At 45.8% G+C, this 27279-nt stretch overlaps 1 protein-coding gene across 5 annotated transcripts in view; it reads right to left on the reverse strand.

The window, feature by feature from the left end:
- The window catches only part of TP63 (tumor protein p63), a 405808-nt gene that overhangs the window by 11572 nt on the left and 366957 nt on the right, over positions 1-27279 (reverse strand). For 3 of the 5 annotated variants that reach the window (XM_078667023.1, XM_078667024.1, XM_078667025.1), the window contains 6 exons: positions 26651-26736; positions 25248-25372; positions 24392-24565; positions 6681-6838; positions 3952-4096; positions 1288-1381 (listed from right to left, as the gene is read on the reverse strand). In XM_078667023.1, coding sequence (XP_078523149.1) covers positions 1288-1381; positions 3952-4096; positions 6681-6838; positions 24392-24565; positions 25248-25372; positions 26651-26736 — 782 coding nt within the window. Of the gene's footprint in view, positions 1-1287; positions 1382-2254; positions 2331-3951; positions 4097-6680; positions 6839-19014; positions 20156-24391; positions 24566-25247; positions 25373-26650; positions 26737-27279 lie in introns of those variants that run through there. The other 2 variants (XM_078667026.1, XM_078667027.1) reach the window with 2 other exon arrangements.

Raw genomic sequence — 27279 nt, forward strand, 5'->3', positions numbered from 1 at the left:
CGAAGTATCTGGATTAAAGTTCAGTTGGCTATTCTCCCATGTGTAGCTGCTGCTCTCTCAAACTGTTCCATTAGTGCCTCTAACCTTTGGTAGTCTTTATCAGAAGGTGGTCCAGAGGATACAGGAATAGTTGATCTAATCCTTGTAATTAGAGGGTCTTTACATCTTTTCCACCCTTGGTGTGACTTTGAAGTGGCAGGATCTCTACCACCTTACTGTAGTAGGGATTGGTTTTGCCTTTGTGATGGGTTTAAGGCTTCCATCAGAAAACCAAACTCCTCTTCTTAATGCACCCATGTGCCTCTGTTGCTCTTTTTACAGAGAATTCATCAAATCGAGTTGCTTAGGATGGGCATAACTCCATCTTCTGCTTTTAATCAGTCTCAACATTGTATAAAATGTTATCCTCATCATAATGCGCCACTTCATCCAAGTCTCAAGGCTGCTGCACGTTGCCTCCTCTGACATCATATTCCGGAACCTGAACTCTTCTGGTTGTAGCGTATGTACCTCCCTCAGCTTCTGTCTTCTTCCTGGTTTTTTTAAGTCCCGTTTTCATAGCAATCTTTTTGCTGAATTTAAACCGAGTTTTCTCTACTACTATTTAGGCAATTAAGCACTCCCTGGAACATGCATTCTCTAATCGGACTACTCTGTGATCACAGATCGATGAATTGTAGCCTTTTTATGGTAAATTGTCAATTTCAGGAACCTTAAAGAACTTCAGATTGCAGAAGTTTGGCCATCAACCCAGAGGTGTACATTTCACTTTCAAAAACAGATTGTGGACACACTGGCTCCATCTATGGTTCAAGCACAAACTAAACATCTCTGGTCACTTAGGAAAAGGTTTCTGGACCAAGCTAGTAGATGAAGGAATAGGCATAGCAGATGAATGGAAGTAAATGCTACAAAGCGTGCAATCCATCCTCTGATTCATCAGCTGGTACCACAATAGTGCCAAGCAAGGGAGAGTAAGTTACAGTGAATCCTAATAACGCATCTGAACTGTATGAAAAGATGAGATTACTCTATCAAATGCAACGCCAATCTATGCATCAGGATTCCATACAGCAATGTTTGGCGTTTGTGTACAAAGAAACCCAAGTAGCAATCTTACATATTTACACCTAGGATGTGTTGGATTCTTGTACAAGGAGTCACATCTCTCTGGTACAAGCCCCTTTGACTTTGCATACACTATGTTACACAGAAAGGAATCTCTCACCCTGTATGCTCTCAAACAATGATGGGGGTTGGGGCAGAGATGTCAGGCCCAGTACTTACTTCCGCCGAGTAATTCTCAATCTGATAGATGGTGCTCAGCCCCTGGGCAGTGAAATAATCCAGACAAGATGAGCAGCCCAACCTCGCTAAAAAACTGCAGGCACAGAAGGGGTGGGAAAGAGATGGACAAGAGGAGGAAAAGGGAAGAAAAGAAACAATCAGGCTGACGGATGTGGCTCAACCATTGACAATTAAGTTTCAATTACACAGCCATCCAGCTTAGTTGAATTTACCAATCCTCGACCCAAAAGAGTTCCATCTCCCCCGATGGAGTGCCAGTGGCCACTTCCGCCAGGTCATGCCCAGCCCTCAATCCCAATGGGGTGGTTATCGGTCACTGATAAAAGAAGCGGCTCTTTTCAATGAACACATAGCTCTACAGTTAATCAAGCTCAGTGGGCGCCAGTTCCCGCTGGGGAGGGGGCCCGAGATAAAATCCAGTAGGGCTTCCAGGATGATGACAATAAAGAACCAGGCAATTGGACATATAATGGAAGCCATCCATTGGGAGGAGAGGAAGGCTTTACACTTTCTATATACTGGAAACCTGAGACAATTGTGCTTTGGTGGCCAAAGTCAAAACCCCTTTCCCTGATCGCAAGCAAGCTGATCTGGCAAAGAATGGGTTGCCACAGAAAACAGATATTTGTTACCAGGACGGGGGATGAATTTGGCCTTGTTTTACTCACCAAATGAGGGAGCTAGTTTTGTAAGAAGGTAAGCACAAAGGCAATGAATGACCCACAGGGACAATTAGCAACTCTTTTGCAGAACCACACCACCATTAAGAAAATACAGAAATACATGGGGAATGGGATCAGTGGGAGGAAAACAACAAGGCTGTGGCCACTTGGCTACCAACCCTCCCACAAGCCTATCAGACATTACATTTCCCATCATAACCATGCCAGAAGTATTTAAAAAACAATGCAAGTGTGATGACAGAGAGTAAAGCATGATATCTCACCTCACGTCTGTCTTTTACGTGTCCATAGGCATGCACAAATTGATTAGGGGAGGGGGGTGAGTCCAAGCCCAGGTGACTGTAAGGGTGTGCAAAATACAGCCCTTACTTTCATGTATCAGTGCACAAAATCGTATTTTATTACAGCCTCTTACTTCTAGAATGCCAAAAATATATAAATTTGCAGTATCAATGCTCCCCCCACCACCCACGCAGATTTGAAAAGTGAGATTTAAACCAAAACTGAAAGAAGGGCTGATGCATCATGCAGGGCAGGGTCAGAAGGCCAACAAGCCTTTGGAACAGATTCAGACTTCGGTGATGCAGTGAAACGCACTCATTCTAAATTACAAACAGATCACAGCAGCTTCTTTTGTTATAAATGTACATCACAGCGCAAGACCGCAAGACTGGTGATGCTGGGTCTGAAAAGCGGAAGCCTCATTGTGTGGTTTTTGAGACCAAAACATATTTTTGCTTTTAGCTTTTTTTATTTATATTGGTGAGGGCACAGAGCCCCAACAATACATGTTTACAAAAACATGATCAAACAAAAAAACATTGATAAACCTAAAAGTTGGCAGCCAACTCCAAACCTATTGCCTTTCCAATAGCTTATTTAAAAGTTCATACAGCTGTGGGAGGAATCCACCTTCAAAACTGGGGACTGAGCAGTCCCTGTAAATCTCAGGATAGTCAACCTGCCTGTTCCCTTTGCATTTAAACGCATGCGAGGTCAATTGCATCATCAACCCCATTCTCCCAACCACACATCCTTTTCAATGCTAGCATGACTACATGGAATGGGGTTGTGTTAAGCTCCTCCTTCACCCCACAGAAGGATGGGCCAGAGGAGGACTGGGTGACCTCAGCGGATTGTCGTATCACAAACTTTCAAGGCAAGTTTCTGAACTTCAAAGCTACTATAAGGTTTAAGCCAGGGAGATAGTTGGGAGATGGTAATTCAGAACAGCAAAATATTTGTACTTGGAAAATGAAAGGTGGGATTACAATTTAGATTTGTAGATGGAAGGACAAATAATTGAAGGATCATTTTAATGTGTGTAGCACTGATGGACTCGTAAGCGGCATGACTTACAACCACAGCTGTAATGGCGGTATGGGAGGAGCACAACACTGCTCCAGGGCTGACAGTGTAGCAGTTCTGCAGTTGAGAGTAAACTATAGGACTATATGCTTCCAACCAGTTCATTCTGGAGGCAGCTTCGTTTCAGGAGTGGGTTGATAAAGGATTCTTCCATGTACGCTGGAAGTGCATATAGACCACAGAACATCTGGTCATGGATGCCGGATGGGTCCCCTTCAGGGTCTCATGGTCTGAGGCCGGAGAGTATGAATAACATAGAAGCCACTGTGATCCAACCGAGCAACCACTCGTTTCTATTCTACCAAATCCCACTCAGATGCTCAAAAGGGGCAAAGACTGCTTTACGTAGAACATCTGCGTTCTGGACTGGGCCCACCAACGAGTGCATAATAAGCATTTTCCAGAGCAGGAAGCGAGCGCGAAAACATGCAATCACAGCAGTGATGTTTTATGCTTGGTGGGCATTTCTTGCATTAACAGAATACTATACATCTCTATAATCGCATGCCTTTTCCTAAAACATGTTTCTGAAGCCCAATGATCCCATTCTCGCCTCACTTCACCAGCCTTTCTGCTTCCTTCACAAACTCACCTGGAAATGCTGCAGTCCGTGGGGTATGGCGGTGGGGGAGTACAGTGCGAGGTTGATGGCATGGAAAGGGAAGGCGGTAATGCCTGAGTCGGGCTAATTCCGTTCAGATCACCCGTCATTGGCATGTGTGAGCCCATCATGGAAACTAGAAGAAATGCATAAAAAACCCCATCATTCTTGACCCGCATACCCTAATGACATATAGCCGTAGCACAGCTCCGACTATTGCATCTCGACTAGTGTCTGGCTCTTGAAAAGGCGTCTGAGATTGTATTTATATACTACACTTACGAACCGCAATACATCCAAGGCAATACCTCACCGGCCATCTATAAAACCAGTGGTCCACCTACTCGACTTACAGGCACTACAAAACGCACCCTCAAGATGTATTTAACAGCAACAAATATATTGTCAGCGTCTTAATCAGGCAAAACAAGCGTTCTTCACTCCCTAACCTCAAATGGCATGCAGGGGCATACAATCATGGGTAACCATACACTCACGCAAACACTACGTTTAGTTTGGGACACTCCGCAAGTGCCTTATAGAAGTCCGCAACAGCATAAATGATGCAACTGGCTCCCAACCTAAAGCGTGATCACTGCAGGATCTTCGTACAGCAGCTAGCGTGTCACCCAAGTGCCATATTATCCATGACCTACGCAAACACTGCTTTTTACATTCTAGCCCCAGCTTCTTGTGACAGTTCCTGGCCCCAGGGTGGCCCGAGCCAGACGCGTGCCCTCCTACTGTCAGCAGCATTGTCAAGCTTTAGGTACAAACAGGATTCTATTGTGTTCACAGCGATGACTGCAGGGCAGGGAACTGATCGCGAAACTGGATAGTTGTTTGAAACCCATTCTGTCCGTCTGGGGTATGCTAGGGTGGCAGATGTGCCCCTGGGTCATTCTGTCAGCAGAGGCGCGAGGCTTTAATTCCAGTGTGCAATGGTCACCTGAACCGAAGGATGCAGAGGTGTACTGGCAAAGACAGCCAGGGTCAGGCGAGAGTCTTCTTTCTCAACCTTACACTCTCCCCACCATTCTCTTTACCTGACCTAGGCTTCTTTGCTCAGTCTACCAATGGGAAGTTTTGTTTCTACTCCTAGAACTGACTCCTAATCCTAGAACACACTCCAGGCTCATCTGTCTGCTAGCAGAGTGGATTCACTACACACATGCATGGAAAGCACATGAGGAGCACAGAGGCCATGTACTCTGAAGATGGCGCTCTTATCTGGTCATCTGCGGAAACCCTGCATTCTAGCTCCTGCCCAGTCGTGCTCTGCCCACGCCTGGCCCGTGTGCCTCTACATTATCAATCGCCAAAGTTTTAAGTAGAAGGAAAAGGACAGGAGGCCTCTCTGATTATCTATTATCTGCAGGAAGTTCTTCCATTATAGAAAAATCTACTTTACATGACTATGGAAGTGTCTTCCCAGTGTGTTCTTGTGGTCTGAGAGTCTGCCATTTAGTGCAGTATTATCTTTCTACCTGTGTTTGGTACTCGTGTGTAACATGCACCCATCACTTTCTCTTGTAACACACTGTTTTCAACCTCTTACATGTGTTTATTTTCGATACCTGCACAAGTGCCACCATTGCCTACGTAATGTTTGTTCTTGTGCTTGAGGGCCCTCCATATATTGCAGTATTATACCTCTATATTTATTTTGTATGCTTTCTGTAACTTGCACACGTCACTTTTTCCTCCTGTAATGCACCGTTTGCTACCTCTTGTATTTTGTTGGTTCACGATTGTCACCTTTGTAATGCACCGTTTGCTAACTCTTGTATTTTGTTGGTTCACGATTGTCACCTTTGTAATGCACCGTTTGCTAACTCTTGTATTTTGTTGGTTCACGATTGTCACCTTTGTAATGCACCGTTTGCTAACTCTTGTATTTTGTTGGTTCACGATTGTCACCTTTGTAATGCACCGTTTGCTAACTCTTGTATTTTGTTGGTTCACGATTGTCACCTTTGTAATGCACCGTTTGCTACCTCTTGTATTTTGTTGGTTCACGATTGTCACCTTTGTAATGCACCGTTTGCTACCTCTTGTATTTTGTTGGCTCGCGATTGTCATTTTTGCTTCATTTAATGTAACGTTTGCTTTTGTATTTTGTTCACTTGTAATGTTCTCATGTATCAGTTCTGTTCCTATTGTGAAGCGCTCTGACACCTTCGGGTAAAGTCCGCGCTATATAAAAACGCACAAATAAATAAATAAATAATAAATAAATCTGAGCTACCAGATCTCCATGGCCTCTTCAGAGCTTTAGCTCAGTCTCTTCGCTGTCATGCAACTCAGTTTAAAGCCTGCTCCTAACTCAGCTCAAGTCTCTCCTGCAATTACGTGACCTCACACTATACCGTCCTTGTGCTGAACAAGGACCTCCCCCAGCAAGGCACCTCAGGTAGTTCCTTCACCACTCGGACTACATGAAGCCGCCCAGCTGGAGGGCTTCGGTCCATACTCACTGGGAGGAGACCTGGATGCCTTGAAGACGCTACCCCATACATCTCCCTTCACCACTCAGAGTACGTGCACCTCCTGCTGGTCAGACTTTAAACCCAGTAGGGCTTCGCCTTTGAAGAATGTGAATATGAATATTCTGGAGGTGGGAAACATTAAACCCTAGTACGGACAGTGCTTGGGTATCGAGTTGGAGGACTAAGTGATCAGCAAAAATGGGATTATCCTTATCATGTAGGATTGCTTACTGTTTGTCCCCATGCCATCGGAGAGGGTTCCGGGCGTCATGGCGTTGCGCTGCTGAGGGTTCATCAGCTGGCTGACCGACGGCAGTTTGTTCATGTTATTCATTTTATTAAGTGGCGGGGAGGTGGAGCCGTAGGATTGCTGGGCTTGCATCGAAGATCTGAAAGAAGCAAGAATGGTTAAATCCATTGCCAGAAAATCCATAAACATCAATTTTATCACATGAAGAGCTGTGTGTCCATAATAAGGTGAGATCCATGAAGTGGTCTTACTTTATAGAAAGAATTCAGGCAAAATCTTAGTGCTGGATGGAAAAATGCCATGTCATGAGGGTGAGCAGATGGGTGCACGTGTCCTGGTATCATGAAGAAGATCAGGAGATCCAACTGGTGCACATGTCCTAGTATCATGAAGAACATTAAACTCAACGGATAGATGTGTGCTGGTATCATGAAGATCAGGAGACAGCGGCTACATCAGTTCTATATCCCTGTATTGCACTGTATTGTAATTGCATTTATATAGCGCTTACTACCCCTGACAAGGCGTCAAAACGCTTTTTCGATGGGTAGCGCTCTACTCCGTAACACAAAAAGGATTAGTGGTGAATTAGTATAGTGTACTATGAAATAAATTAGAGTGGACAGGTTAGTCTGTTATTTGAACTGTGGATAGTTGAGTAATAGAAGAGGAAGAGTTTTGCATTTATATAGCTCTTGCTACCCCTGATGAGGTGTTGAAGTGTTTTTGGCAAGTAGCACGCTACTCCTGGACCAGATAAAAGATTACTGGTGAATTAGTCTAGGGAAATATTAAATACATTTAGTGGTGGAAATGATAGTCTGTTATTTGGATTGAAAAAGGACTGTGGAGGGATGGAAGAGGGAGGGTTTGCATTTATATAGTGCTTACTCCCCTGATGAGGTGTTGTAGCACTTTTCGGTGAGTCCAAAAAGGAGTAATGAACAGTAAAAACACCAAGTGCACGTGTCCCGGTATCATTAAGAACAGGAGAATCAACGGGTAAATGTATTCTATATCATTAAGAACTGGAAACCCAATGAGTATACTCGTCCTTGTATCATGAAGAATGAGAGACAATGGGTGTGCGTGTCCTAGTATCATGAAGAATGAGAGACAATGGGTGCGCGTGTCCTAGTATCATGAAGAATGAGAGACAATGGGTGCGCGTGTCCTAGTATCATGAAGAATGAGAGACAATGGGTGCGCGTGTCCTAGTATCATGAAGAATGAGAGACAATGGGTGCGCGTGTCCTGGTATCATGAAGAATGAGAGACAATGGGTGTGCGTGTCCTAGTATCATGAAGAATGAGAGACAATGGGTGCGCGTGTCCTAGTATCATGAAGAATGAGAGACAATGGGTGCGCGTGTCCTAGTATCATGAAGAATGAGAGACAATGGGTGCGCGTGTCCTAGTATCATGAAGAATGAGAGACAATGGGTGCGCGTGTCCTGGTATCATGAAGAATGAGAGACAATGGGTGTGCGTGTCCTAGTATCATGAAGAATGAGAGACAATGGGTGTGCGTGTCCTAGTATCATGAAGAATGAGAGACAATGGGTGTGCGTGTCCTAGTATCATGAAGAACATTAGACCCAAGGGGAACACGTGTCCTAGTATCATGAAGAACATTAGACCCAAGGGGAACACGTGTCCTAGTATCATGAAGAACATTAGACCCAAGGGGAACACGTGTCCTAGTATCATGAAGAACATTAGACCCAAGGGGTACACGTGTCCTAGTATCATGAAGAACATTAGACCCAAGGGGTGCACATGTCCTAGTATCATGAAGAACATTAGACCCAAGGGGTACACGTGTCCTAGTATCATGAAGAACATTAGACCCAAGAGGTACACGTGTCCTAGTATCATGAAGAACATTAGACCCAAGGGGTACACGTGTCCTAGTATAATGAAGAACATTAGACCCAAGGGGTACACGTGTCCTAGTATCATGAAGAACATTAGACCCAATGGGTGCGTGTCCTAGTATCATGAAGTTGAACATTAGACCCAAGGGGTGCACATGTCCTAGTATCATGAAGTTGAACATTAGACCCAAGGGGTGCGTGCCCTAGTATCATGAAGAACATTAGACCCAAGGGGTGCACATGTCCTAGTATCATGATGTTGAACATTAGACCCAATGGGTGCATGTCCTAGTATCATGAAGTTGAACATTAGACCCAAGGGGTGCACATGTCCTAGTATCATGAAGAACATTAGACCCAAGGGGTGCACATGTCCTAGTATCATGAAGTTGAACATTAGACCCAATGGGTGCGTGTCCTAGTATCATGAAGTTGAACATTAGACTCAAGGGGTGCACATGTCCTAGTATCATGAAGTTGAACATTAGACCCAATTGGTGCGTGTCCTAGTATCATGAAGTTGAACATTAGACCCAAGGGGTGCACATGTCCTAGTATCATGAAGTTGAACATTAGACCCAATGGGTGCGTGTCCTAGTATCATGAAGTTGAACATTAGACCCAAGGGGTGCACATGTCCTAGTATCATGAAGTTGAACATTAGACCCAAGGGGTGCACATGTCCTAGTATCATGAAGTTGAACATTAGACCCAATGGGTGCGTGTCCTAGTATCATGAAGTTGAACATTAGACCCAATGGGTGCGTGTCCTAGTATCATGAAGTTGAACATTAGACCCAAGGGGTGCACATGTCCTAGTATCATGAAGTTGAACATTAGACCCAAGGGGTGCACATGTCCTAGTATCATGAAGTTGAACATTAGACCCAAGGGGTGCACATGTCCTAGTATCATGAAGTTGAACATTAGACCCAATGGGTGCGTGTCCTAGTATCATGAAGTTGAACATTAGACCCAATGGGTGCGTGTCCTAGTATCATGAAGTTGAACATTAGACCCAATGGGTGCGTGTCCTAGTATCATGAAGTTGAACATTAGACCCAAAGGGTGCGTGTCCTAGTATCATGAGGATGAACATTAGACTCAACGGGTACACGTGTCCTAGTACCATAGAAATGGACAGGAGACCCAACGGGTGCCCGTGCTCTATATCATGAGGATGACCTGCCCACCCAAACGGTGCCGCCTCTACCACCACGTCTATCAGTTTTACAAGATGAAGGCGCGGACCATCATACGGAAGGAGAGGCCCGTGTAGAAGTCTGCGCCTCTTGGGTTATAATATGCATAAATGTATTATAGTGCATAAAAAGTCTATTCCAAGCTGTGCCTGGAGCTAGCAATACGTATCGAACTATACCCAGGTGTGTGAAGCAGAAAGTGACCAGTGGAGAGAGGAAGCTGGGCGAGGGGCAGGGCAGAGAGAGCTGAGCGAAGGGAAGGCAGAAAGGAAGCTGGGCAGGGTCAGAGGAAGCAGGGAGAGTGGCAAGACAGCGAGGCAGGCAGCTGGGCGAGGGGCAAGGGAGAGAGGCAGCTGGGCGAGGGAGAGAAGCAGCTGGGCGAGGGGCAAGGGAGAGAGGCAGCTGGGCGAGGGGCAAGGGAGAGAGGCAGCTGGGCGAGGGGCAAGGGAGAGAGGCAGCTGGGCGAGGGGCAAGGGAGAGAAGCAGCTGGGCAAGGGAGAGAGGCAGCTGGGCAAGGGAGAGAAGCAGCTGGGCGAGGGGCAAGGGAGAGAGGCAGCTGGGCAAGGGAGAGAGGCAGCTGGGCAAGGGAGAGAAGCAGCTGGGCGAGGGGCAAGGGAGAGAGGCAGCTGGGCAAGGGAGAGAGGCAGCTGGGCAAGGGAGAGAAGCAGCTGGGCGAGGGGCAAGGGAGAGAGGCAGCTGGGCAAGGGAGAGAGGCAGCTGGGCAAGGGAGAGAAGCAGCTGGGCGAGGGGCAAGGGAGAGAGGCAGCTGGGCAAGGGAGAGAGGCAGCTGGGCGAGGGGCAAGGGAGAGAAGCAGCTGGGCGAGGGGCAAGGGAGAGAGGCAGCTGGGCGAGGGGCAAGGGAGAGAGGCAGCTGGGCGAGGGGCAAGGGAGAGAGGCAGCTGGGCGAGGGGGAAGGGAGAGGCAGCTGGGCGAGGGGCAAGGGAGAGGGGCAGCTGGGCGAGGGGCAAGGGAGAGAAGCAGCTGGGCGAGGGGCAAGGGAGAGAGGCAGCTGGGCGAGGGGCAAGGGAGAGAGGCAGCTGGGCAAGGGAAAGAAGCAGCTGGGCGAGGGGCAAGGGAGAGAAGCAGCTGGGCGAGGGGCAAGGGAGAGAGGCAGCTGGGCGAGGGGCAAGGGAGAGAGGCAGCTGGGCGAGGGAGAGAAGCAGCTGGGCGAGGGGCAAGGGAGAGAGGCAGCTGGGCGAGGGAGAGAAGCAGCTGGGCGAGGGGCAAGGGAGAGAGGCAGCTGGGCAAGGGAGAGAGGCAGCTGGGCGAGGGAGGGAAGCAGCTGGGCGAGGGGCAAGGGAGAGAGGCAGCTGGGCGAGGGGCAAGGGAGAGAAGCAGCTGGGCGAGGGGCAAGGGAGAGAGGCAGCTGGGCGAGGGGCAAGGGAGAGACGCAGCTGGGCAAGGGAGAGAGGCAGCTGGGCGAGGGGCAAGGGAGGGACGCAGCTGGGCGAGGGGCAAGGGAGAGAAGCAGCTGGGCGAGGGGCAAGGGAGAGAAGCAGCTGGGCGAGGGGCAAGGGAGAGAAGCAGCTGGGCGAGGGGCAAGGGAGAGAAGCAGCTGGGCGAGGGGCAAGGGAGAAGCAGCTGGGCGAGGGGCAAGGGAGAGGCAGCTGGGCGAGGGGCAGGGCAGAGAAAGAGGGGTTCTGGACCGGCGACAGAGAGAGAGAAAGGATTAGACAATAAGCGAGAGCGGTCGAGAGAGCCGCCATGCCCTCTCCTCCTCGCTCTCAGGTGCATTTCTTTCGGAATTTGAACCTGGCCGAGAGTTGCCCCCGGGGGCCCCTCCGCCCCCCGCTCAGGAATGGCAGGGCAGTCGACAGATGAAGTTACTGCTCTCCTCGGGTTCTGCCCTGCAGATGTGCATTATTTCACATCTGCCAGGGTGCAGAGCCGAGGCCGTGGGGGCAGCGCCGCCTCTGGCAGGAGGGATGTCACCCTCGCACATGCATGTAAAGGTGAGTGTTATTCAACAGCAAACGGTTCCACCCAGGACAGACGCTGCAAAGCCGGCACCACCACACTGGTATTGTTCTGTCTGCCTCATCCGTGAGATTGCCCGGATTGAAAGAACAATGTGGAGGCGCCCCACAGCAGCAATTTACGAACCCCCAATCTAAGGCCCGAGGACACCCTGCCGGCACCGACTCCTCTTTCTGGATGATAAACCGGCTGGAGGTTGCATTTAACAATGCTGGTTGCTGTCCAGATGTGCAAGGGATCCAATACAACGGGTGCCAACACTGCACTCTGTGCATCATGCTCTGCCCAGGGTTTCCAAATCAAAACCCGGTGCCATCTGCCCAGCGTCACTGCCATCAAGGTCTGCCCATAAATTGACTTTATGTAGAGTTCCAAAAGAGCGGCCCAAATATCTTGAAAAGTACATTTCAACTCACGCTCTCTCTACTGCGGAAGACACCCTTAAAATGCTCTGTAAATATAATGTCACGTTCATTTATATCGTTCTTATTTCCACTTTAATTATGAGTTTTAGCGACAGCAGAATCTATCAAAAACATCAACTAAAAACTCCTTCATTTATTGGTAACATTTTGGACAGAACGTTTATCTTCCATGGTTTCCAGTTAATTCTCATTATCAAACCGACCCCCCCCCCCCCCCCCTCCCGTCCCCCCAAAAAAAAGATCAGATTCTTTCCACTGTGATCCCAGATGAACAGATCAACCAACCACCCCGGGGTGCAACAATCGTCCATTCCCACCATCCCCTCTCGAAATCAACAACACTGCAGAAGACGCCCTCCGCCCTCGAAGTTGCACCACACCACCCAGAATGTGAAAAAGTGTATAAGAAATCACCAACAATGTAGCAGACGCCCTCCACCCTCGAAGTTGCTCGCAAACAAATGATGGAAGGAATGCTGAATAAATCATACATTCACCCCCAGTCAAGAGATCTGCGTTAAATCCATTGTCTTTTGCTCACCATGCCCCCCCAGTTCAGACCCAGCCATATGCAAATCAGTCTCGACCTTGTGCCTCAAACTTGAGCATACCACCCAGATTATGAAAAGGAGTATACGAAATCACTAAAACTGTAGTGGACATCCTCGACCCTGCCACCCTCGAACTTGCACCATACCACCCGGAATATGAAAAGGTGTATACAAAAGCAACACTGTAGAAGATGCCCTCCAAGCTGCCGCCCTCGAGCTTGCACCATAACACCCAGAATGTGAAAGTGTAAACGAAATCCCCAACACTGTAGAAGAATATGCCATCCAGAATATGAAAAGGTGTATACAAAAACCACCAACACTGTAAAGACACCCTCCACCCTAATAAAATTCACCCAGGTGTTGGAATTCTCTCCAAAACAAGTGTGTATAGCCTACCCAATACCACCCCAGAATGTGAACAATTCTACCCCAAAATCACCCAGACTGCAGGAAATGCATCTACCTCGCCCTAAAAACACGTGTAGAACTTACCCAATACCACCCTGAAGGTGAAAAAGGCGACCTCAAATGGCCCCCTCTGTAGGACTGTAGAAGATGGTCTCCATCCCCGCCCTAATAAAATTCTTGCATACTATAACTCCCCCCAAAAAACGTGCAGAACTTCCACCATACCACCCAGCAGGCGCAAAAGTCTACACCAAGACTGAAGGAATAATAAAACGAAGAGCAAAGAATCTCCCAGACTGTGCAACTGATCATGCCTTCAAAATCATCCATGACATACAACTTACCCTCCAAATGGTCCAGACTGTGGAAGTCGACCCCCACCACCGAGGTCATGTGCAAGGTATTCCAAACACTCAACTCCAAGTATGTAAGTAAGTCTCCCGTTGAAGCCATGCAAACACTACTCCACTCATCTTATGACACCAATCACTCAAGAGCACGAGTCCCTGTTCACTCTGAAGATGCCATCCGAGGCCACAATGCCAGTCTCAGTTTAGACATGCGTCTTCAACAACATCCAGGACTCATGCACGAGTGCCTCTGAGACTTCAATGTCTTGATGTCCTGACTGCAGCCTGGGCTTCCATTTCATGTGCTTGATGTGCCCTCATCACATTAAGGGGTCTATTAGGATGGCAGGCGGAAAACCTCCCCGCCCGCCATGGTAATGGTAAAATACTGCCAGCAAGGACCGCAGCATAACCGCCGGTCCAATTAGGATGCTCCGCAGTCAAAATCCGACCACGGTGGACTGATTCTGGCCATTACCATTGCAGAGGTCGCTGCTGCCAGAAACCGCTGCAATGTGAAAAGGAGCATGTCCTGCATCTCCCTGCACTGCGTGGCAGGTACTGCACCATGCCTGCCACCTGGCACAGTGAAATGTACCCAGTGCACCCCACGCCCCCAACACATTGTGGGCCCGCAATGGGCTCCCGGAACATGTCTCCGCATGCCTATCCATGGCGGTTACACCGCAGCGGAAAGGCTGGCTACTGTCGGCATCATAATCGTGCCAGTAGTGTTTGGCCCCGATCCGCAACAATTGTAGCGGTCCAGCTCCAGACTGCAACCGGCAGAAAAGTGGCGGGCGGAAAATCACACCGTCACGGTCACGATTCTAATCAGACCCGCAGTTTTCCGGGTTTCGATCGCGGACGTATGACAACCTCCGTCCTTTGAACACACCGAGGCTTGGCTGTAGATACGGGTTGTTACATTGGGAAGAAGGTAAAGCCCTGTAACCACTGTGTCGGTTACTTCACTCGCAAGTTTTTGTATTTAAGTTGAGCGATACGAATTTCATGGAATCGAGTGAGACGTTATAAATTTGTGTCTCCCCTTTAGATAGCTACCTGATCCCACGAGTAGGCGCCCGAATAAGTAAGGCATATCAATTATATGCATCGGAATCATCGTCACAAGGTAATTGGGAGCTCAGACTAGCTTTAAACATGAATTGCTTTGCTGAAAATCAGATAAAATGAATATTCTAAGTGAGACCTCATTGTGTCTCCTTATACAGTTACCTGGATTCATCAACAGGAGCTTTCCAGACAATACTTTGATTTAAAGATTATAATACCAAGGTAAATCTTTGGGACATGCCCCTGGTCTTTATGTCTTATCTAGGGTGAATTATACACTGATACTATAAAATTATTTGTAGGTACTAGCATACTATGATGCACACATGAAGTACTGTGCCCTCCCGACATGTAGTGAGGAGGAGGTCTGATATTAAGGTAACTATTTCTTCTCTAACATAGGTAATGGTTAGAGTTCTGCCAATCATTAGACCTACATAAACTCCAGGTACCTTTTGTTTTACAGGAGACTATATGGGAAGTTGGAACTATGGACCACCTCCTTTTGCTCTCTCATTTTTGATGGGTAAGAAATAAGACCCATTCATGGGCTACGGCCTCGTAATTAACCTTATCCACCACTATTAGTAATCTTCAATTTTATCTTTCATAGGGTTATTATTATCCCTTGGTTGCCCCCGCTTGTTTTTCCAGTCCTGATGAAGACTCGCAATCCCCAGGTTCAAATTACCGGTTGGGCATAAGACGAGTCGAAACGTCGACGGTATCTCCATTTAACCCTGGACCAACTATTAAAGAATTCTATATAGTGCAAGAAACCTTAAGACATATATGTCCTGATTAAAAAAGCTCAAAAAGAGTTTGGCTAGGGTCTCAATATGGAAAATTGTATGTCCGATATTGTTTTTTGAATAATGTGAATAATTTTCTGTCCACTAATTTGATTTTTCTTTTCTGCTCACTTGTTTCACACTCCTTATCACTCTTTTTCCTTGCACAGTTCCTCTCTTGGGCAACCTTTGTGTTTTTATCAATTTGGAAATGAAATATTGTGTATAAAATGAATTGTCTAAAAACAAAAAATGATAAATAAGTTAATAAATCAAAAGTGATTTCTTTAACCGTGGTGGAGGTTAATCTTGTGGCACTAAGTTACTTCAGTACAAACAGAGCAGACAGGTTGTGGTTGCTCTACATACAGAATACTGTGGTTACTACAATTGATTAAGTCAATCATTACAATTAATAGGTCTAGGACCATTGTTTTTCCTATATTACGAAATACCCAGGTCCATACCTTATGGGTTACCCCATTTTCTTAATGGCAATGTGAAAAGGAGCATGTCCTGCATCTCCCTGCACTGCGTGGCAGGTACTGCACCATGCCTGCCACAGTGAAATGTACCCAGTGCACCCCACGCCCCCAACACATTGTGGGCCCACAATAGGCCCCCGAACCATGTCTCCGCATGCCTATCCATGGCGGTTACACCGCCGCGGAAAGGCTGGCTACTGTCGGCATCATAATCGTGCCAGTAGTGTTTGGCCCCGATCCGCAACAATTGTAGCGGTCCAGCTCCAGACTGCAACCGGCAGAAAAGTGGCGGGCGGAAAATCCCACCGTCACGGTCACAATCGCGATTCTAATCAGACCAGCAGTTTTCCGGGTTTCGATCGCGGACGTATGACAACCGCCGGTACAGCGGTTCCAACGGCCGGCGGCTATCAGCCCGCCATCCTAATAGACCCCTTAGTCTTTAGAGGAAATGCAGATTCATGTGCAGCTACTTCTAGTACCTGAACACTTTCGTGCTCTAAAGCCTGGCGGCACCATAACTTGCAAACACTTCCATATACAAAGAGACGGGTGTGATTTCACGGGGCATTAACTACTGCTGCAACTGAAGAACACTTCGTACAAAACATGCAGACCTAGCTTCGCTTCTGCAACAAAACTTCAAAAGATCATGGAAAACTAACGGAAGAAACCAAAACACCCAGGCACTAATCACATTGTATACATTATGAACTTCTTCCATAGTGTGGTTTTGCGGTATAGAATAACTAATGTTTTTTTTCCAAATAGAATTAATTCTGCTTAATCAAATTAAAAAGTAAAGTCAGATAAAAAACTCTAAAGAACTCCTATGCTGGCTGGACTTTGTCTGACAAGAAGGGTTTGGAAGAAGTGCAGCTGTAAAAACAAAAACAAAAGACTTGGTACTTGCAATACACAGAGTTGCCCTTGGGTCTGCCCCCTTTACCCATTGGCTTTCTTTGACCAGCCTCTTACAGCGTTTGGCTTGAAGGCTTTGTCAAGCCTGTGTTGGATCAGGTCTGTGCAGTGTTCATCTTCCTCACCGGATGATGCTGGCTGTTTAGGTGTGTCCTGCTGCAACCCTTGAGGGCTCGCATTAAACTGCGGGAGGAACTACTTTAAAAGTAAGGCCTCTGCGGTCTCCTCCATGTGGCGCTCTCCAGAGTGCCTCGCTTTACTGTTCTACTCGTGTTGGCGCATTAAACCCAGACCTACTGGATCTGCCCATTATTGTTACTAGAGCTATATTATACCGGAGCACACCCCAAAACAAATGCGGTACAAATATTGACATAAGAGTAGCCAAAAGCCTGGTAACTTTAGAAAATATCAAGATTTATTCCATTCATTTGGTGATTAAAAGTGTTATTCTTATTAAAAAATGTTTGAGCCAATTACGACATCCAATCACATGGAACAGAAAAAGAATCCTACAACCAGGTCATGATGCCTGCTCATGTCCTGGCAGCGGAATGGCAAAAAAACAAAGTTCTAGGGCAATTTAACGGATGGTTCAAACAAGAAAATACATCATAGGAAATATTAAGCTATTTCTTATGTGACATAAAATGGAAAACGCAGCCATCACGTGTTTCGACAATAAACAAAAAGACTTCCTCGCGGCTTCTGATCATAGTAACATAAGCTTAAAAGAGCTGGCCGAGTAAATACCGGGGTGCAATAGATTTGCATTTATGGATTTAAGTGTAAATGTAACTTTTTAAAATTCAGACAGCGTTGTCCATAGGAATACATGGTAAGATCTTTATATATCAGGGCTAATGCACAATCAGCCACGCCGCAGTTTATAGAGGCCACCCATGCTGGAATCTGAAAGCGGTCGTGCTGAGTTTAGCAGGTCTTTGAGGTGCAGATGCTCTTATGCAAGAGGTTTCGAGCGACTGCCTCGATCCACCCTGTTCTAATTGGAAACTAGCAGACCAGGATTCATTCCGGATCTGGTGGGAGTTTGCAATAGCAGTGACTTGGGTCCTCTTATCTTTCTAGTCCCGAGTAGGCCTTTAATGAAGAAAAGTCGAAACGCGTCTACTTACTAGAATGAGGAGTCAAACAAGATCCATTATTATATAATTTTTTGGAGTCACAGGGAGAAATGTAAGGGGTGAATTCCCCAGGACTTTGACTATATGACTACCTCTGGGTGGATTGAGGTTGGACTCATTTCACAACTACCTGTGTATTATAAAAAAATAAGGAAGCAAGGAGGAAAAAATGGATAATGATCTCTTCCATTTACACGTATAATTGGAAGGTGTTACACTTTCCCGCTTGTTGATGGTTTTGTGTAATGTGTGAATGTTGTACTTATGTAATTAAAAGTTCTTTATTCATTTATTTTCTACACCAGAAATTAGAAATGATTAACGAATGTTTATGGATGCAGTTAGGTATGACAAATAGTCTGAATAATTAACTTATAATTGATTTCGTCATATTCCAGATGGAAATGTAAGGTTTCATTGCGACTTGAATGCGTGTATGAATTTATCCCTATGGTATACCACTTTCTATTTTTGAGGAATTTCTGCCCAGGTAACGTGGGGTTAGATAGGCAACCCTCTTGCTTCGTTACATAGGTTTTACAAATAAAACACCTGCTGGCCTGGTCCCGTAAAAAAGAGATTGTGTAAATGTTAAAAACAGAAGTATTACAATGTTTAAGATAGAAGAAGTTGTCCAAGCCGACTAGAATTCATTCGGTTGACAGTTTATTATATTTTCGAATAGACCAATATATAGAATTTCACCTGAAAATCACAGAGTTGAAAAAATATCAGGCCTGACAAGTTTGTAATTAGAATTACTGGACAGGACGTAGAGGGAATGAGACTCACTGGCATCTGAAGATGATAACTTCCCCGTGAACACCTGAGCTGGGACTATGGATATAACATTTCGAAAGGTGCATTCCGAGTGGCCAACAGTTTCCATCTCAGAGTATTCCAACCTTAGAACTTCCTTTTTAGCCAATCATCTTGGGGAAGTGGTAACACTTCTCCAATAAGTACTTTGCATTTGGGTCTCGAAACAGGCATTCAAAATCGTTTATACTCCAATTATACACAACAGTATCATGTACAATTTTACAAAACTATGAATTTAAAGGGACAGTAAGGAAAATAAGAATGGATGCAAGACAACACAGTACAAATAAAAAACATTTATTGGAAATTAACACCACACATCCATGTAGGAAAAAATAATTCAATTATTGCCAATTTATGCAGAGTATAGAACACAAGTGACAGTTTATCTTATTTTAATCATGATTTAACATGTTAAAGCAAATCATCTGTTTTAAAAAAGAAACAGAAGAAAATAAGTTTAGGAGCTGAAAAACGTGTTCCTCAAAGCACTGCCAAGTTTTTACACACTAACTGCGCTGCCTTAGAATACATGTTTTAAGTTAACATGAAACAATTTAAATGTTATGAGACAAGTATAAAATCAAATATATTTTGTTTCGTTCAAACAGCTATTTAAGGAGCAACACTTCAGATTTTGGAAGGACAAATTTAAGTTAAAAAAAAATAACACTCCAATACATATCCATCCAAGTGCTTATACATATCCGTCCAGCAGGATCCTAGCTTTAAGCCAGATACATTTTGGCTAGTTAAATAGAATGCATTTAAAAGGCCTGAATGAACTGACTGTAGAAAAATAAAAATCAGAAACAGGCAATGGCTTTCTTTTAAGGAGAAAAATTAAAACATTTCATAAAAATATAAAGACTGAGACCTGCTCAAGTGTTCCATCACAATTTTCCTCGGCCAGCAGAATGACAACAAAGGGACATACAGACACTGGCATACAAGCTTCTTCTAAAACGCCATTACAGTTCTTGTGGGAGTTCACAATGCTATGCTACATTGAAATCTCCAGAAATGTGTATTCTCTCCTCAATGGTGGAGTCCCTTCAGAACAACTTCTTTACCTATTGAGCCTTCTCTAAGCCTGTTGCTGTTGCATGAATCCCTCGGAGAGCTTGCGAGGGAGGACGTCATTAGTCCGTGAACCAGCGGCGCAAGTGACGTGGGTGCCAAGAATCAACGCAGGGACCTATTGCTCCGACCAACTACTGCACAGTGTCCATCGTCTGACAAAAAGTCAAAAAGTCCTGCGAGTGGACAGGACCAGATAATCCCTCGCTTACAAGAGAAGACTTGCCTATGGGCAGGCTGAGTGGTTTTAGGTATGAGGAATGTTTTAAAAAGGCATCACTCTGCCTCAGAAGGTCTCTCCTTGGATCCGTGAGTTCGTTCCTGAAGCAGGAGGTAAGGAGACTGCAGAGAGGAACCAAAGAGAGAGAAGAGCAGTTGAAGGCATGGGGTATCGAACCACACTGACACTCATGATCACAGCATGTGCTAGAATGAGCACAAGAGGGTAGCGAGGTCAAATAAGGCTAAGCATGAAGCACAACATGTTAGGAAGGCTGCTAATCCCCAATGTCCTGAGAGGACTGTAGGGTCAACAAAAGGAGTCTGCAAGCATTATCAAGGAGACGTGCAGTATTTCTACATTGCCAATAAAATGTACGTCAAACAAGTCCCATAACTTTAGGACTATTAGTCAACAGCTGGGGTGGTACCTTCTTGCCGGTGTAACTATTAAATAATACGCATCTCTTCAATGCTACACTTGAACATGGATTCCATGCTAACAGGCACCGTTTGAAACACATGCAAGCACCTCAAAGGACAGGCAAAAGGCTGGGCAAGGGGCACAGAGTTGGGGATAGGTGAAAGAGTACGCTCTTGAGTTATCAAATGTGGTGCTGGGAAGCACTTATAGAGTGACTCCCATGTTAACAATAGCCAAACCGGGATTTCGTTTAATCAAAAGAAAAAGGCATCCCTGTGGCCATCTTGGGCTCTAGTAGGAAGGTCTATGTAGTAGAGAGGATTAGCGACACACTGAAAGATGGAAGCAAAGCTGCTTTTAGTGCCAGGTGAAATGCGAACTGCTAAAGCTGTGATCATGAAGATGTCTGCAACAGTACAGAAAAGCAGGCATGCATATCACCAGACAGTAAACAGAAGCACACAGAAGAGAAGAGCACGTGTAATAACTCAACCCCCTTTTCATCAGCCCAGTTCCTCTACCAACAGCATGACATAAATCACCCTCTCGTTTGGCTAGAGGGACGGCACCTTCTTGAAAGATGGTAGGGTGAGAAGGAATTTGCAAAGTTCAACAATTTGAACTTTTTGGATATTTTAGACCAAAAAGGGTAGAAAGAAAGGGTATCATGTCTCCGCTATCATCTGGAAAGCTCCGCATTAGTTCTGTTGAGGAAATGTGCTTGGTCTACTGTTGATAGCAGTCTGACTTTCATACATAATTAATTTTAAAAAACTTTGAGAGTGCCCTCTGTGCTCCGGCAAAACCAATTCATGTTCCTCAAGGAGCAGTATCTTTATGGGACAAGAACAGATTTCCCAGTACTTAAAGGCTAATACTAATAACGTTAACCTCTCCCAAGACTCTAGTATGTACACCCAACTGTCTGAAGCAGCTGTCGATATTATAACTCACCCCTGCCTCCACGCCATAGAAGCGCCAGCATTCACCCAGTACTGTACAAGTTAAACAGGAACAGAAAAGAACCCTACAGGCCTTACTCAGAATTTATGTAATACTACCACAAAGTTAAACAGTTGGAAACAAGGAGTATTTTAGAAGAAAGCGAGAAGGCTAGCTGAAGTAAACAGGACTGGAGCGCCGTGGCTGCTGGCCAGTGAGTCTCCTCGTCTCTAGCACATTGCATCCGAACGGAGAGCTGCTAATACTGTGCAAAGCAGTGTTCCAACCATCACTAAATGCACAGATACCTATGTAGTGACAAGGGCTGTAGTTCCAGAGACCAATGTGCCTCTATGCTTGAACAGAAACTCCCCACTTTATACAAGCAGCAAGTGAGACAAACCTGAGTGAAATAATTTTATTCCAACTGCCCTTCTCAATTTCTAACTTTTGAAACAGCCTGACCTGCTCCAAGGACAGGCTACTGATATTTAAAATAGTCTAAAACATAAGTCTGTGAGTGCACATGTGCTGTGCCAAGAGGTGGGAGTCTCTCAAGGTAAATCGAGGACCTACCTACCATTTTTTAGGTAGAATCTTATCCAAGAACGTAAACCTCGAATACTGGAGGGCGATAACATTATGGTGAGGTTATGGAGGGTGTTACAGGCGTGATGAACTTCTGCCACCCAGTAAGTGTGCCAGACTTCTAGGTCATCGGATATTATTGTCAGTTCTAGGAAAACATACCAAGTTTGTCTTCTTGGGTGACCAGGATGCACATGACAAACATTTTGTCATTGAGCAGTTTCAATTGTCCAATATCTGGTAGAATGGAAAGAGAGAGAAGGCTTCCTTTCTTGAGTGGTCCTCACTTTAAAATGAGACCACACACTTCCAGTGCATACAGTGAATTTTATGCGAGCTGAAGGATGCTATGTTTCATCTCTAACAGGGGATGATGACCCAAAGATAGCAGAATAAATGTCAAGAAGCCGCCAACAATGTTGTACCAATTTCATAAATTAATGTACAATCTCTTTTGAACACTGGCAAATGTAACCGACTATGTAACATTATCAAGGATCCAGGAGTTCTCTCGAAAGATCACCCGAGGAGGCGTGTTCATCTCAGAAAACGCCTTGCCCAGGATACCGCAGTCTCTCCCTGGTTACCTCAGTCAAGTTTCCAATAAAGTTACACATTAGGGTTGCTGCATTTTAGGGGGGCACCCACAGACAACAGCAAAGTATGGATTCCACCAGCCTCTTGCCTGGCCAGCTGCTGCCATACCACCCTACTCTCAGCCGCCTGCTCTGGGACACTCGGAAATAATGTTACATGTTTAGTCCACGCTTCTGCACCAGAGTGACATTAACAAAACAATCTTCAACACGTAGGAAGTGAAACATTCAATTCCCTTAAGATAAATCCATTTTATCTTGCTCTCACCAGCAAGGATGTAAATATGCACAAGTATGTATGCCAGCAGGCACTATAAACCAACACAAGCACCGAGGAAGTCTGGCGTACAAGAAAGAGGTGATTGACAACTCGTGTGTGAGGGACATCTTCCTAACATTTAAAAGACTCTAATCCGGGTCCAACAGTAATTCAAATGCGCCCAGCCAGGATCGTGTACCTCAGCGCCAACACCTATTTAATGCTTAAAGGAATGTACTGTGTGATATACAGAGGAGTGAATCCATCAATCACAGTAACACAGGCAGCCAATGTGGGATCCTACAGTGGATGCATTACAATCTATTTGATCCTACAGTGGCTGCATTACAATCTATTTATTGCCCCCTATTGCAAGTATACTGAAGCTCTGAATACTTTAGGAGGAAGCAAGTACTTATGCCGACGGGGAGGATATTATCTCTACGTGTGCTTGTGGGGTTATAGATGTCCCATTCACACTACGTTGATCATTTGTTCATCAACAGTTTCCACCCCCAGTTTGATACCTCACAACGGTGGTCCTGGCTGAGTATTTCACTCTTCTGAAACAGACCCTTTACTCACGCTATCCATGCCCATCAGGAGTGTGAATATTTCTGCCGCCGCTTGATCTGAAGGAACTACCTTAATCACCTATACCATATCTCCGTTACCAGCTACTAGATATAAAACCCTTTGGTCACTTTGGAGACTCCCCGTTCGTGAATTCTATTTGGCTGCTTTAAGGGACTCCACCTATACACCTTTTTGCCCTGACAAAGTTCCCAACGGGAACGAAACGCGTTGGCTGAGGCCTTTTAAAGAATCGGATCAATAAAGGAACTTTTTTCAAATACCATAATTTTCTTGGACTCCTATTTTGGTGCACCATCCTTATCCATAAGAATCTGCATCTGTCTCGACAGTGGAGCTTCTCTGCGGCTAGCTCTGGATGGTCTAGTGCACAACTCCTTACGGACTTGCCGACACTTGAAACTTAAGTGCAAAACCTTAGTCAGCCGCAGTTGTGTGTTTGGAATCTATTTATTGCCCTCGAATAAAGTCAGAAAAACATCAAAATAGAGTTACCGTGTTCTTTACATCTTTATAGCAGCCATACTAGTGAAAGATGCTTTCAATAACTGTTTAAATAGCAGAATGAATAAAAAGATTGTGACTGGTTAGAGAAAAGTGTGAATAAGGAGTTTTTCTCAAACCCCTCCAACAGAGCTAAGTACGTGTACCGATCTAAGACAGGGTCTATCCTTCCCGTCTTGTCAGGCAATGTAAGAGCTGAGGTTATCAAAGAAACAGAACAAGACCCTCTCCTAAGGAACATAATATAGATTGCAAAACCTTAGAAAGGGCTCCCTAGGCTGAAGGGACCCCAATACGCTACAGGTGTCACTTTCAAGAGGTATTGAGTGCTGCTGCAAGACAGAGTAAACAGCCGGAATTTGTCGTTACAAAGTCATGCAAGGCCATAGTTTCTTCCTACTCCCCCCCTGTTGCAGTAGTAGGCTTCACACCCACTTGTACACATGACCTACCGTTCATTAAGGTAGTTTTCGGCTCGCACGTCCTGCTCGATGGGCGACTGCTTGAGTGTGTGCTCCATGTAGGCGTTGTTGCTCTGCGCCCTCTTCTGCCACTGCTGAATCGAGAAGGTGTCGCTGCGGCCGGTGTTCCGGGACCCAGCCAGGGCACTCTGGAGGCTTCGGTCTCTGCCAAGTCAATGAGAGCTCTTAAGTACTTTGACACAGGCATGATAGCTCTCCCCCTTTCACTGGCATGCTGCAAACATGAGCAAGAAGCCATCATAGAACCCAACCAAGTATCTTAGGTAGACAAACAGGCCATATAAAGGCAGCGACGACACAGGGGCCAATCTTGAGCTAGGACTCTCTGTGGCGTGGGGTTCACTACAGAACTCAAGCTTTGAAATGAGCTCCATTTACAAACTTTGATTGAACACCTCATGCCAACCAACATGTTTCGCCTCTAGGACCTCCAGTTAACTATCCTTCAACAGGATACCCTTTACACTCCTCATTGATAAGCCAATTTCTCATAGCGTCAATACATAAATAATGCCACCATGCAGATTATGGAAAATTGGGCTTGTATGATGAAGTTTCCTCCTCAATTATAACTTGTCTGGAAACTTCTGCTGATGGTCCAATGCAGGGTATGAGATTCCACAATATCTAGTGTACTATCTTGGCCCACCACAGTGATACAACTCTTCTAACCCGTAAAGCACAGTCAATCTGCAGGCCTCTAAGTGGGGATAATGTATTATGTATAGGTGAGTCCAGGTGAGGCGCACACCAGAGTTGACAACAGATGGCATCTACCAGTCACTCTCTCCCCATCTCTTTTACAACGTGTGAGAAGTACACTTACTGCTTCTGGAGTAAGTGCTGTTGCTGCTGTCGGTACGTGTCGATCGTGTGCTGCGGGAGGTACTGCATCAGCTCCAGGGACTCCTTGATCTTCAGTAGTACTTCATAGATCTCACGGCTCTTAACCTGCACCATCAAGACAAAAGCATCGCAGCGGTCAACCCTCATGCCACAATCATCTCAAGAATCCAACGTAGAATTTTAGGGTTGGGGCCAACGTTTCCATAAAATAGATGCTGCACTAAAGATACACAGGTGTACTCCCCCTGCTAAGCATGATGAAACTAACGCCACGGAGGTTGCATCAAATGTCATTAAACACGTGGCTTAACAGAGGCACACAACAGACCCCAGGACCACAAGATTGTCCGCGAGTCTGTGGTCTTTGAATCAAACGTATAAGGTGCCTTTACGTCTATGTTCCTGAGCACATTGCCAACCTCTGCCCTGCATAAGTATCAGTCACTACTTCCAACAGGCTCCGCCAAGTCTCCTAAGCCAAGGCGTCAAAAGGATGAGCAGGAGTTTTCTTGGTCCGATTCAGTATGGAGCTATAACACAAGTGTCAATCACTGGAAAAGTGACCAGTGATGTCTCGGTTGTGCCTTGTGTGGGTGGGGTCTGTGAAGGGGCTTGGTTCATGCCCCTCATTTAACCTGTATTTTTTTTCTCTACGGTCTGGTTGAATTTCAGATGAACCTGCCCAAAGCTAAAAGGTGTATGGTGAAGAGAAAGATCTTTGCCAGGGACAGGACCCATACAGTCACTACGTTCCTCCGTCAGCGGGGGACATAAGAGTAGAAAGGGAGAACAGTCTGTGGGGAACACAAGCTTAACTTTACTAATCGCCAATGTTACAAAAATAAAACCGAGCCGGAGGCAATTATTGCTGAGCATCAGCTCTTGCTTTCGGTATACTGCTTACTGACCGAATTCTTCCTTCCATCTGAACCAGTCCTAGTACTTCGGGCTACCAGAGGCCCTGCTCAAAGTCCGCTCTTACTTTAGGTTTATCCCTTACTGCCCGACTTTAGCTCTTACTTCAAGTTTATCCTTTACTGCCCGAATGCAGCCTTCCATCTGAACCAGTCCTAATACTCTTGGACACCGTAGGCCCTGCTTAGTGTCAGCAGTTATGTGATGTTTACTGCCCTTTGTTGCCCTAGGCCAGCCATGGGACTCTTGACTGCTTGAGGTGAGCATCAGCTATTACTTTAGGATTACTGCCCACTGTCCAACCTCAGGCCTCCCACGTGAATGAGTCATGACATAGATCAGAACACTACAAATCCTGCCTGGGGTCGACACTTACTATAGATTTACTACCTCTAGCCTCTCCAAGGCCCTCATGGGACTTTCGATTCCGAAGAGCACTAGCAAGACAGCGGCGAAGGTGCTACTTACAGGCAAGTACAAGACCTCATCATCCGGCGTCCGGCGCTTTTTGATCGACGTCATCTGTATGCCGTGCGTGCTCTGTCGAAAGGTAGCTGGAACAGAAAGTACTGACATCAAGAACCGTCCTAAATGCTTTGCTTTCATCATAAATAGTTTCACGGTACTGGATTGCTACATCAGTTAACCTTCATGTTATGTTACCGCTTTTTTTTTTTATCCAAAATGAATCTTGAGCCATGAATGCAGTCAAAACTCACTATGAAGTACTTACAAGGAGCAACAGATTAGAATGATTCTTGATAAGTAGCAGGTGCCCACTGGCACCTACTTGTACATAAGCCTCCCCCCAGAATCATGAGTCAACAGATCCAAAATCCAGCAGAGGCTAGGCACCATGTGCAACTGAAGTACTGCACACCAGGGGTAACCCCCACCGAATCCGAACACGCATGTGCAGACCTGGAGCAGGCACAGTTGACAATCTTGGAATGGTCTGCACTGTCGGCTACTGAAGCTCACAAGAATAGCTTTGTGACTTCTACTCAGCACAAGTCTATGTGGCATCCTTTGGCTGGAGGGACAGAATATATGCGGTAGCTGCCCCATCCATGCTGAGACAGGATGGAGTAACTGCC

The sequence above is a fragment of the Lissotriton helveticus genome, chromosome 11 (assembly GCF_964261635.1).
Source record: "Lissotriton helveticus chromosome 11, aLisHel1.1, whole genome shotgun sequence".
In the NCBI taxonomy this organism is placed as follows: domain Eukaryota; kingdom Metazoa; phylum Chordata; class Amphibia; order Caudata; family Salamandridae; genus Lissotriton; species Lissotriton helveticus.